We start from the raw sequence: 12790 nt of genomic DNA, 5'->3' as shown, positions 1-12790 counted from the left end.
ACCATGCGCAAACTTACCCCCACTACGTCAACAAATGCTCAAGAAGTTTGCCGGGAAGTATAATAGCCGGCAAACTTCTTGAGCATTTGTTGACGTAGTGGGGGTAAGTTTGCGCATGGTACACTCACGTGCAAAAACATTATTTACTCTGCGTCATAATGCAATTAAATTATTAAAATCAACATATGTATTTATTTATATATTTATTAGAACATCAACAAAAAATATAGGTTAATAATTATAATAATTTAATCTTGGGGTAAAATAGATATTCCTTCTATTAAGTCAAAACTAGAGCTGTTGCCAGGTCTTCGTTCAGTTGAAGCGAAGCTGGTATTTGTAATTTTTTTTCGTTATCATAATCTTGACCATTATCATCATCACTGTTTTCATCACCCGAGTCGCCATCATCGTGATAAGTCGACATAGGGCTCATCGGTGTAGTTTACGACTCGGTCGGTTCGATCTTCTTTTTTGTCTATAATTAATTATTTTTTGAAGATATTCGATTCGTAGTAATCGAATGTTACTTTTTTCAATTACCAGCTTCCGATTATTTTCTGTTTTTTTTTTCCATCTGAAGCCTAGCTCTTTCATAATTCGTCGTAAACTTCATTCCGAGCCATTAAAATGTATATCTTCTTTAAAATTTTCGAAGCCTTTCTACGGTACGGAGTTTCGCTGCTTGTTATGTAGTTATTATGATTACATCTTTTTATAACAGATTGAACGAAACTATCCATTCCGGTAACTTTCTTCTTCCCTGATCTTTTCTTACCCGGAGTCCCAAGCACGATGAGCAAGCCAGAGCCTTTAGCTTCGTTAATAATGCACCTAACAGTACTCACTGATGTTTTTGTTGCTTCCGAAGTCTGTTTTACTTTTTCCATAATATCATTCTTCCCCTGTTTTATAATGAAGCAATATACGTCGTACACAATTTTTCTACCCTTTCTTTTGAATCCTACACCAGTTTGTCGCGGCATAGTGTATTTTTTATAAAAAATCAACAAACACTCAACAAATAGCAATGGCAACAAAGTCAACAAGCAATTATAACAAAATATAACTTAACGATTAATAACGATATACTTTTCACTGTACGCAAGCGTACTTTTGGGAGCAAGCGGAATGCGGAATGTGGTGCGGGACGCAAGGTTCGACTGATCTACCAATAACGCGCTCGATACGATTTCCCCTGCCGTCGCGCCTCACCCTCACCACCAAAGTGATCTAAAATTCGGTTCTGCGCAGTCAAGGTCATTTGCTCACGATGTTTGCCGGTTACTATATACATTGTATGATGGTTACCCGCCACATCTATTTATTTGTTTACCGTTTTCCAAGTTTATTGAACAGAGTAGCATTATGAAAATCGATTGGATACTTTTTTTATTGCTTAGATGTATGGACGAGCCCCCATGGTGTTAAGTGGTAACTGGAGCCCATAGACATCTACAATGTAAATGCGCCAACCACCTTGAGATATGATGAGTTCTCAGGTCTCAGTATAGTTATAACGACTGCCCCACCCTTCAAACCGAAACGCATTACTGCTTCACGGTAGGAATAGGCAGGGTGGTGGTACCTAGCCGTGCGGACTCACTAGATGTCCTACCATCAGTATAAACTTTTTGGTAATACTCAAACAGACTGATTTATTATACAAATACAAATAATATACAATTAAATACAAATTTACGAACCAAAGCTAATATTATATAGATAATTCGTGGAAAACTTCTATGTTTGTTGTAAAGGTACTCATACATATATAAAAAAAACACCCATCACCTTAAATAAAATTTTATTGAAATTAAATCCTTTTCAAAGATAACCCTGAAATTGTTTGTAAATAATTTATCAACACTTACGAGTAGGTACTTTATCAGCCCACCAGGATTAATATAAAGAGATGCAATAATCAATTTTAATGGCTTTGTTTTCAGTTAAAACTTGAAAAGAATGGCTTACTTAGGAAAACAATATAAATATGTTAGAAGTGAGAATTTCGAAGAGTTTGTTAACTCTTGCGGTAAGGTTTAATACATATTAAGACGTATATTATAAATATTTAGGTATATTATGTCTTTTATTTTTCTTCATTATTTCAAAATATGTATGTTTACAGGTTCGATTTGTTTTATTAGATTATCCTGAATATTGTTAATAATAGTACACCACAAATATACATTTTTTTAAAGGTGGGGAATCCGTTAATAGTTGAGGGAGGTACGGCAAACACATCTGCTGTATCTTTTTAAAGGCTGCAATACATGTTGGCCGAGTATCGCTGAGTGAATAATAACGTATAGACCAGGGATTCCCAAACTTATTTTGTCTACTGCCCACTTTGGGATAAATTATTTTCTAGCGCCCCCATTTTTTCACCTACTTAAAAACCACTATAGCGGGAGCTCAGTCGGTGTCTAAGAGTCCTCCTAGATGAAATTACATCCCAATCGCCTCCCAAGCCTCTACCCAACGCCCCTATTTTTTTCTGGGTCTCTTACCGACCCCTTTAGCGCCCACAAGGGGGCGTTATCGCCAACTTTGGGAAAGGCTGGTATAGTAACCGGCAAACATCGTGAGCAAATGACCTTGGCTGCGCAGAACCGAATTTTAGATCACTTTGGTGGTGAGGGTGAGGCGCGACGGCAGGGGAAATCGTATCGAGCGCGTTATTGGTAGATCAGTCGAACCTTGCGTAAAGTACGCTTGCGTACAGTGAAAAATCTATCGTTATTAATCGTTAAGTTATATTTTATTATAATTGAGTCGACTATTATCAAAGCCGGCAATCTGACTTTTGGACAATGATTGGTAAATCAGAAAAACGAATTATTGACTTTGTATTCCATTGGCAGTCACAAAACTCTTCGGAACGACATCTTAGATAAATAACAGGTTAACTATTAACCTTTATTTAATGCAGGTTTTGAACCGTATTCTTTGAAGGAGACGATTATATTCAAATCAATCTGTATTGACATATCAATAATTTTTTTTTGTCCAAATGCACAGATTGCCACCTTTGATAATAGACGACTCAATTGCTTGTTGACTTTGTTGCCATTGCTATTTGTTGAGTGTTTGTTGATTTTTTATAAAAAATACACTATGCCGCGACAAACTGGTGGAGTATTCAAAAGAAAGGGTAGAAAATTTGTGTACGACGTATATTGCTTCATTATAAAACAGGGGAAGAATGATATTATGGAAAAAGTAAAACAGACTTCGGAAGCAACAAAAACATCAGTGAGTACTGTTAGGTGCATTATTAACGAAGCTAAAGGCTCTGGCTTGCTCATCGTGCTTGGGACTCCGGGTAAGAAAAGATCAGGGAAGAAGAAAGTTACCGGAATGGATAGTTTCGTTCAATCTGTAATAAAAAGGCTTCGAAAATTTTAAAGAAGATATACATTTTAATGGCTCGGAATGAAGTTTACGACGAATTATGAAAGAGCTAGGCTTCAGATGGAAAAAAAAAACAGAAAATAATCGGAAGCTGGTAATTGAAAAAAGTAACATTCGATTACTACGAATCGAATATCTTCAAAAAATAATTAATTATAGACAAAAAAGAAGATCGAACCGACCGAGTCGTAAACTACACCGATGAGCCCTATGTCGACTTAACACGATGATGGCGACTCGGGTGATGAAAACAGTGATGATGATAATGGTCAAGATTATGATAACGAAAAAAAAATTACAAATACCAGCTTCGCTTCAACTGAACGAAGACCTGGCAACAGCTCTAGTTTTGACTTAATAGAAGGAATATCTATTTTACCCCAAGATTAAATTATTACAATTATTAACCTATATTTTTTGTTGATGTTCTAATAAATATATAAATAAATACATATGTTGATTTTAATAATTTAATTGCATTATGACGCAGAGTAAATAATATTTTTGCACGTGAGTGTACCATGCGCAAACTTACCCCCACTACGTCAACAAATGCTCAAGAAGTTTGCCGGCTATTATATAAGCAGTATACTTGCATTATCTTGCCATTGCTCGGTGTCGCTTGTCTAGTTACCCGAGTAAAGTCAAGCGCCAACGTGATAGAGCTCATTTGGCGTACCTAGCTTGTCACAGCTTGCGGTCGCTCGCGACCACGTGCCGCACTTCGGAGCGCTGTCGGTTTTTCTGCACAAATCAAAGGCGCTCGCGAGCACTCGACCAATAGTACTGTCCACATGTTTCTCAGCGCGCTATTACGTGGTTGGCGTCGGTAGTGTGTACGCGTACAAAATGTCACTCTCAACTGACAGAGTCCAACCGGTCATCGTTCTCGTCGAACGCTTGCGATGAAGGGCTCGACGAGTAAATTAACCCACAGATACAGCCCACTGAGTTTCTCGCCGGATCTTCTCAGTGGGTCGCGTTTGCGATCCGGTGGTATATTCTGCGAAGCACTGCTCTTGCTAGGGTCATGTTAGCAACACTCCGGTTTGAACCCCGTGAGCTCACCTACACACGTTAGGGTGAAGCTGAAATAGCCTCTCAAGGCTATCAGCATAGGTAGGAAAAAAACACAATTTGGCGTTTTATGTCGATTTTATCATCCTCCAAACATCAGAATTATGGATTCAACACTCTGAAGAGAGTCTCTGAGAGGTATTCTCTAGGAATTTCTCTCTGTCTCTGCCTATGATCTAATGCAAAAGTAGAACTACCAATTCGTGGTACAGAACGAGAGAGGATCTTCACAGACATTCATTTTGGAACAAAAATATCGCATGAACGACTTTCTCGAGGGCTATGTATTCTCAACATAAATAACGTAGCAAGCAATTCCATTAATTTTGCTAAAGGCAGCAGCACATTGCATTATATAACAATATTTTTTGCTCGCAAACTTTTTTCAAGTCTTTTAATATTGACAGGACTATCTGAAGAGCAGACAAAGGGTTACATCAATTTCAAGCCGTGTCAGAAATTAATGAAAGACGGCGACAGATACATTTACACGACTACATCAGATCAATGGAATAGGGAGTTGGTTTTCAAGTCTGGCGTTGAATTCGACGAAAGAATCGGTGATTTTGATGTAAGTGGATTTTAATTGAAAATAGAGCCTATGCTCTTTGATTATATATCGCACATACGGTGCAATAACGTCACTTATGCAAATTATGTAATTTTTCAGGAGAAACATTGGAAAATTCAACATCTTATTATATAATTCTCATATAGTTCTGCTAGACTATAGAAATAAAATTAACTACAAACTTCATCAGTAAAAGCAAACGTCTCTCTCATCTCACTAATAACTATTAAAAAATGTATTTTGTCATACTCAGTTCAGTGTTAACAAAAATTGCATAAGTGACTTTATAGCACCGTATGTGTGATATGTATGTGAAATAAGTATTTAATCAAATCAATAAGTAACATTGGTGGTAGGGCTACTTGTGAGCACTCATGGGTAGGTACCACCATTCTACCTATTTCCAACAAATGTGGTAGGTAATGCGTTTCGGTTACTTGTTTGAAGTGTGGGGCAGACGTTATACTGTAAAAACCACTGAGACTTAGAACTGATATCTCAAAACGGATGACGGTAACCACATAGCACCAGGTGGGCCGTGAGCGCGTTCGCTAATCTGGCAATAAAAAAAATTGTAGCTGAATAACAAAAGATAACGGTATTTTAATCATCTTCATCACGCATCAATAGTTCATCTAAGCCCCTACTAATTTTGTGAAATTGATATTAAAAACTAAACTATAGGTAAACTGTTGTAAGAGTTTTCATTACAACAGCAATAATTGTCATCACGTTCGTCGCGAAGTCGTGCTTCAAGTTTGTCATCTGTTCGGCAGAATAAGGTTATTATTATATGTATTAATTTTGATCTTGTCACTAGTAATTCATAATTAAATTTGAAATGGGCGCCTTTATATTCAAAATATTCAGGGAATTCAATCCGTGTCTCACTAGACACGTTACACACTTGTAAGCTTAATTCCTGTTATGCAGCTATCAGATGCTGGGACCTGCTGTCACCCAGAAAAATAAGAATACTGTCCGGTGACACAGAAGGAAATCCGTGCATGACCCGTGAAGATTATTCTACACAATTAGGGTTATTTATCAATCAAAAAAAATCATAGGACTTCAGAAATTTATACCTAGTGCTTAAAAAAAATTACCAAATCCTCTATCCAATTTTATCTCCGTTTTTAAGTCACTAAATATGACTCGCACATTTTATACCCAGACTTTGAACTTTGATACTAAGTGCACATTATTATCTATCGGAAGGATAAGATAAAACAGTCGTATAAACTTACTGGATATGTGCAAATTTTATCTGGTATATTAAGCAATATCCGAGATATGAATCGTCGAAAATTGTCATAATTGGAACATCATATGTACATGTACTTACGTAATACTTTTATTGGATTTATTCGTTAGAATTGTTGCACATTCAATATCATTTGTAATACATTTATTGTCTTAACAAACGTGACATAACAGGTGCTAAATCGAATATTTTCCCAGATCGAACTTGTGATTTATTGAGTTTTAGATACTGTAACCTTTACATAAATTCAATACTTAACACCGGTCAAAATGTCAACATTAATAATCCCTATTTCCCGAAAGGTTTTAGAAATTTTCCTCAGAGTTACGGCGCCATGATAAAAGGGTGTGAACCCTCAACCCTGTGGCATTTTTAAAAGGTTTATTAAACTAAAATTAATTCAACCTCTTCGGAGACTCGTCCAATAGAGCTGTCGACACAAGACAGGGTACAATATTCGGTTGTCTCTCCTGAACCACGCCCAGGGAGAGACGCCAATGGCCGCTATGTTACACATTCCCTGCTGTCACCCGCATAGCCATGCATGCCGTCTATGTATAGCATATTATGATGTATATGCAATCGAAAGGCGTGATTGAGAGTACCAAGCCATGTGGAAAGCTGCGGACAACGACGACTGTAATGCTCGGCCTATCCAAAAAGCTAGCGTTCCACTTGCAGAGTATCTTTCGATTTAATCTAGCCTTTTGTGATATCATTAGGTACAGACTTGTCGTATTACTTCTTTACTGTATCCGTGGTTAGGTATAACTAAGGCGTTTTCAATCAAAGCTTTTAAGTTATCTTAATTATTCCTCACTGTAACGTGAACGAGGCCATTAAGTTTAACACATAATTTAACTTAGAACTTGACCAAATGAAATAAATATGATGATAATTCAATAATATGACAATTTAGGATATTTCAACGAAAATCTATATGACACTTTTTCTGGTTTCAGAGTAAAACAGTAATTACTGTCGACGGCAATGTGACGACTCAAGTCCAAAAGTTTCATGACGGCAAAGTGATCACATTCAAGAGGGAATTCAATGGCGATGATCTTGTTGTGGTAAAATGTTGTTGTGGAGAGTTTTTATTTTATTTTGCGTTCCTGTTTGGTTGTAGAGCCATGAACAATCCATACCAAATCTTATACCTTTAAACGAGCAATTCTTGTTTTTAATATTTATATAATCTGAATCTCAGAAACGGCTCCAACGATTTCCATAAAATTTAGTATACAGGGGATTTCGGGGGCGATAAATCGATCTAGCTACGATTTATTTTCAGAAAATGTTGTTTTATTCGGGTTTTCAATAATGAACTATTCCCGACATCTATTGGCGAATAATAATACTATTTTTACTGCTTTAAAGACACAACAAGATGGCGTTATAAAAAAAAAAGCCGAGCAAAGCTCGGTCATCATATAGTATATATTTATAAGGCATTTTAATTTTTCAGACAATAACGAACTCTTCTTGGGACGGTGTCGCGAAGAGATTCTACAAAGTGTAATATTTTTATTTAACATTAATTTTCCTTAAAATCTGTCAATAAGTTTTAATTTACAATAAAAAACTTCTGTTAAGTTTACACTAAATTTATTTTCTCGCGTATTTTATATCAATTATGTGATTAAGCCTGCTTTCCTTTCTTCCATTCCTGATTATAACCACGCCAGCTACCTCATTATCATTGAATTACAATTTGATAAATATCGGTGGCATAAAAATATCTGCATTCGGATAACATAAAAAAAATGCATCGCATCTCCGTGTAATGTAATCGCAAAGCGTGAAAGAGGTTATGCAAAAGAAGGGTGAGTGCAGCGATGACGTATGACATAGCAGGACAAGAGCAAGATTTCCGTCCGTGGATGGTGGTCATGGATGCCCAAAGATAAATGCCTTTCAAAACCTCGCAAATAAATAAATGACAATAAAAAAAGTATAAATTAAAACTATAAAGTATTTAAAAAGGTAATTTTAATTTGTATTACATTTATTTCATGTATAGTAAGTAAGTATAAAACTGACTTAACAAGTGGATTTCTTCGGACACGTTTCGCGACGAGATGGCCTGTTCATAGAACGCCTCGTTGTCCAGGGAAGGATTGATGGTACAAGCCGCACGGGAGGTCACAAATGCGGTGGACCGACCAAATTAAAACGGCAATGGCAGGTCCCATGAGTGCAGTAGAATGGCCTCGAGCAGAGAGGTGGCGGAACATCGTGAGACGCATCAAGTCTGCCCCCTCCAACACTAAATGACGATCACGACCACTTTCTCAAGAGTGACACGATTGAGAAGAAGAAAAACTATTTAAACTATTTAAATATATGCATTTAATGTATAAGTTATGATTAATGAGATATTAAATGTATGTAAAAACAAAATGTATAGCTCGGTTACAATATCTGTGGACCTCGCTGGAATGTGAAGCCCCTCCCGTTTCCCTTTTGCCAGGTCCAGAGAGAATGTAAGTGGGTTGTAGTTTAAGCGGAACACGATTGAGAAAAAAATACAATAGTTTTAAACTGCAACTTTTATGTATTTCTATATATTTTCTGTAAATACAAATCACAAAAAACACACATTGGATCAATAGTGTACAGCTCAGATCTCGCTGTAGCATTACAAGCTTTACATACTAAATATTCATCACTATTTATTTGTGTAAATGTTAAAGAGCAAAACATATTCAAATGCCCTTCTTTACACGAAAATCTATTCAATTGTTCATCACAGCATTGACATATTAAAATTTCACTTTCCGTCACAAACCTGATTAAGTCCAGATGTAAAACACTTTGAACTTTCCGTTCATTTCTCTCACAATAATCTTCTATAAACATCTTGCATCCATTGAAGCATTCAATTTGAAACTCTGTATGACCATTCTCATTTAGAATTTCATACAAATTGTTAATAGTTTTGGTTGCATGATTTAATAATATAAAATCTTTCACTTTTTCTATAGATGTCTCAGGAAGTGGTGGTTCCACACTAATATTGATTATGCTTTTTAATTTATTATGTAAAATCAAACATATTAAATACAATTTCATTTTGTAAACATCTGTATGTCCATCTTGATATAGCTTATCATAATCAGCTGATGGCAATTCTTTTAATTTCATAGTTCTATACCTCAGCAAATTTAAGCAATCCCGATAATTCAGTAAGCTCTTTGTTGGGTTGTCCAGGAGAACTGAAAACACGGTGTCCATTGTATTTTCAGTTGTCATAAAGCATGTCTCTATACGGTTCCTCAATTTTCTATACCAAATTTGTCGATTGAACATGATCATTGCACAAATAATTTTGTTCGGTGAGAAAACAGCACCGAGCATTTCGTATGATGTTCCCAAGTCTTTTTCTTTGACTTCTTGCTTAGTAATAACTACATCCAATTTTGTGTCCATTAAATAAACATCAATTTTAAATATTTCACAATTAGACGTTGAGATGTAGAATGCATCAAGTGTGTTTGTTATGTTTTTTATTCTGTAGTCATTGACGTTTTTGACATATTGGACTAAAATTCTGAGACTTTTATCCAGAACTTGTACAATCAAATGTCTGTGTTTAGAGTAAATTAGTACATATTTATTGTCTATTGTAAAGTAATTTAAATTATGGGCTATCATTTTGTCTTTATGTGGCCACAAATTATTTTGATTTTTATGAATTATACAATTGTTTTCAAATGAACATTCAAATCCTATTATTTCACCAGTCACATCAGGGCATATCAACCAAAATTCAGTATTTGTTTTAGGGACCCACAATATTGAATTTATTTCAAAACATTCACATTTTGTTTCACCAATCAAAGAGGCTTTAACATCTAAGTCTATGTTTTGAATGCACCAGAAGTATAAGGAGCCATCTTTTTGAGCAGTAACGAAAAAACATGTTCGATTCAGATTAAGGACAGGTGCCCAAGATATTGCACATATAGATACTTTGAATGCCTCTTGTTTTAAGCTTTGTGGGCTCATAGATGCTTGTATTTTAAGAGAATGACTCAAATACGGCGAAAGATTGAACACATTGACCCATCTATTTTCTTTGGGAGCAATAATATCAACCTGGCCTACATTGTTTAAGATAGCTAAAGCCGATTCGTTATTTTGTATGAAACCAACTGGAGACCAGGAAAAATGGCTTATGTTCACCAAATCGTCTAGCATCGTTGGGTTATGTGCCCACATCGCCGGTTCCAAAAGCATATCGGTATACAACATATTTGGAGTGTACCTATCAAACACTTGACCAGAGAACAGCTTTTCAGCAGGACTCGTCTTTGTAGTTGGTACATGAATTTCTGAACAGTCTATATTTTTGTCGATACATTCTAAATTATGTGAGAATTCATACATTTGTATTCCTTTATCATGACGAACGGCTAGCACGTTTTTTTGCCACGATATCGTCGATTCCTCTATTTTATTAATTGTTATTGAGCGTCTATGAATTTCAAAAAGTATATTTTGATTCATTTCTAATGTTATTCATAACTTTTTTTCGAAAATAGACAAAAAGGACAATAGTTTTTATAACATGAAATCACTGAAGTATGAAAGCATGAAATATGTTTGAAAATTAGGCAGCCTGGATTAATGTCACACAATGACATATTTGCAATGTCAAGTGTCAATTTATCAAGCAAAAGATACAAAACTTAAACAGCTAAAGAAACTCAAAAAAAAAACTGAAGCCATGTCTGTTTTAAAATGTGAAAAGTGAAATGGAATAAATTAAAAAGAATTATCAATAAAGGAAATTAAATGGGGTAATAATGAATATTGGGGGAGATATAATTAATTTATCTCTTATTTAATGACGAGAGTTCAATCTACTCTTGAATTGAAGGTTCTTGAGTTCAATATAGTCTCAAGAACCCGTAAATCGACGTCCAGCGATTTTGTTTTGTTACTTATATCATATTAATGCACTTTCACAGATGCTAAATGGTCAATAAGCCAACATTTCTTGTTATTCGTTGGTCATTGCACGCTCAATGTGGGAAAAATACTAGATTAACTAAGTATGTTGAATATTTAACGTAACGTCATTCCTCGCCTATTCCACTAGTTTTTATAATTAATTGTTAATTTTATGAATACCTATTACCTATAGGTACTTTACGTATACTTTGTAAGAAAGGTTGAGTAAGAATTATGCTCAAATATAAAATGGATAATATATTTTATTAGAAGCATGAATAATTGAGGACATCATACAGACATCGTTTCCTCAAATAAAACTTTAAATAATAGGCTATGAAATTTTAACTTTATTAAATAAACATAAAAACACTTTAAGACAATGCCTAAACTATGTTCTAAATTAACGAATGACTTTTGACCAACATTGTGAACGACAAATACTAAATCTCGTCCAATTATTAATTTGTTTTCTCTACATATCTAATTTGTATATAATCATGACTATTTGGTTTTTCATAAAAAAAAATCTTATTCTTATTGTTATAACTAAAATAGAAAACCGGTTTACAAATTATTGTGTTGTATATACAACGTTTGCCTTTGATAAAATAATTATTTTCACTAAATATTAGCATCAGAAATATATAACGTAGCATACATACTTGATTTTAATATTAATTTAATATTCATTCTTCGGGTTAAAGATATTCTTTATTCTCAAAAGAATTCTTAACATAATTATTATTTTTTCTGTATTATGTGAAATGTTTCTATATGGGACTGATTGAATTTTAGAAATCTATATATCTATCTTCTATCTATTTAGATATAAAAATGAATTGCTGTTCGTTAGTCTCGCTAAAACTCGAGAACGGCTGGACCGATTTAGCTAATTTTAGTTTTAAATTATTTTTGGAAGTTCAGAGGAGGTTTAAAAGGTAGAAAAATATGAAAATGCTCGGAATTAAATAAAATTTTCCTTTGATGTGTCCCCCGTCGGACGGATTCCTTTTGTTTGTTTCAAGTTTATTTCATACAAAAGTTTAGGTCTTTTATTTATCGATTGAGGCACTACGAAGTTTGCCGGGTCAGCTAGTGTGCAATATATTTGGTTGTGTATCAAAACCCCCAGTTCTTAATAACACAGATACATGGAAATTATTATACAATCATCTATAACATCATTAGGTATAAATTAAAATTTATAATTATTTATGTAGATGTTTTAGCTATTCTTTGTGGCGAGAAAGTGTTATGTCATGTTGTATAAATTGCTTTATTTATTTACTTTAGTATGTTAAGCTTAAGCATTTTTTTTTATTGCTAGGTGAGTGGACGAGCTCACAGCCCACCTGGTGTTAAGTGGTTACTGGAGCCCATAGACATTTACGACGTAAATGCGCCACCCACCTTGAGATATAAGTTCTAAGGTCTCAAGTATAGTTACAACGGCTGCCCCACCCTTCAAACCGAAACGCATTACTGCTTCACGGCAGAAA

At 34.9% G+C, this 12790-nt stretch overlaps 2 protein-coding genes across 2 annotated transcripts; one reads left to right on the top strand and one right to left on the bottom strand.

Moving 5' to 3' along the window:
• Positions 1-1943: 1943 nt before the first annotated feature.
• On the top strand, positions 1944-10050 carry LOC149501311 (fatty acid-binding protein 1). The gene is made up of 4 exons (XM_089733910.1): positions 1944-2035; positions 4902-5065; positions 7292-7402; positions 7798-10050. Exons 1-4 carry the CDS (start codon positions 1966-1968, stop codon positions 7849-7851), a joined length of 399 nt encoding a protein of 132 aa, XP_089590036.1. The 5' UTR covers positions 1944-1965; the 3' UTR covers positions 7852-10050.
• LOC149501310 (uncharacterized) lies at positions 8867-10883 on the bottom strand. Its single transcript, XM_089733909.1, has 2 exons — positions 10720-10883; positions 8867-9547 (listed from the first exon to the last, which is right to left on the bottom strand). Exons 1-2 carry the CDS (start codon positions 10736-10738, stop codon positions 8883-8885), a joined length of 684 nt encoding a protein of 227 aa, XP_089590035.1. The 5' UTR covers positions 10739-10883; the 3' UTR covers positions 8867-8882.
• Between the last annotated feature and the right edge of the window lie 1907 nt (positions 10884-12790).

The sequence above is a fragment of the Bombyx mandarina genome, chromosome 16 (genome assembly GCF_030267445.1).
Source record: "Bombyx mandarina strain Sakado chromosome 16, ASM3026744v2".
NCBI lineage: Eukaryota > Metazoa > Arthropoda > Insecta > Lepidoptera > Bombycidae > Bombyx > Bombyx mandarina.
The sequence above is the reverse complement of the archived record's forward strand: the minus strand, read 5'-3'. Positions and strand labels throughout refer to the sequence as shown.

Excerpts from the sequence above, each read along its gene's own strand:
- LOC149501311 (XM_089733910.1), top strand. The coding sequence starts at position 1,966 with ATGGCTTACTTAGGAAAACAATATAAATATGTTAGAAGTGAGAATTTC. Across the intron at positions 2,036-4,901 it reads AGAGTTTGTTAACTCTTGCG|GACTATCTGAAGAGCAGACA; the intron begins GTAAGGTTTAAT and ends TAATATTGACAG. Across the intron at positions 7,403-7,797 it reads ATGGCGATGATCTTGTTGTG|ACAATAACGAACTCTTCTTG; the intron begins GTAAAATGTTGT and ends TTAATTTTTCAG.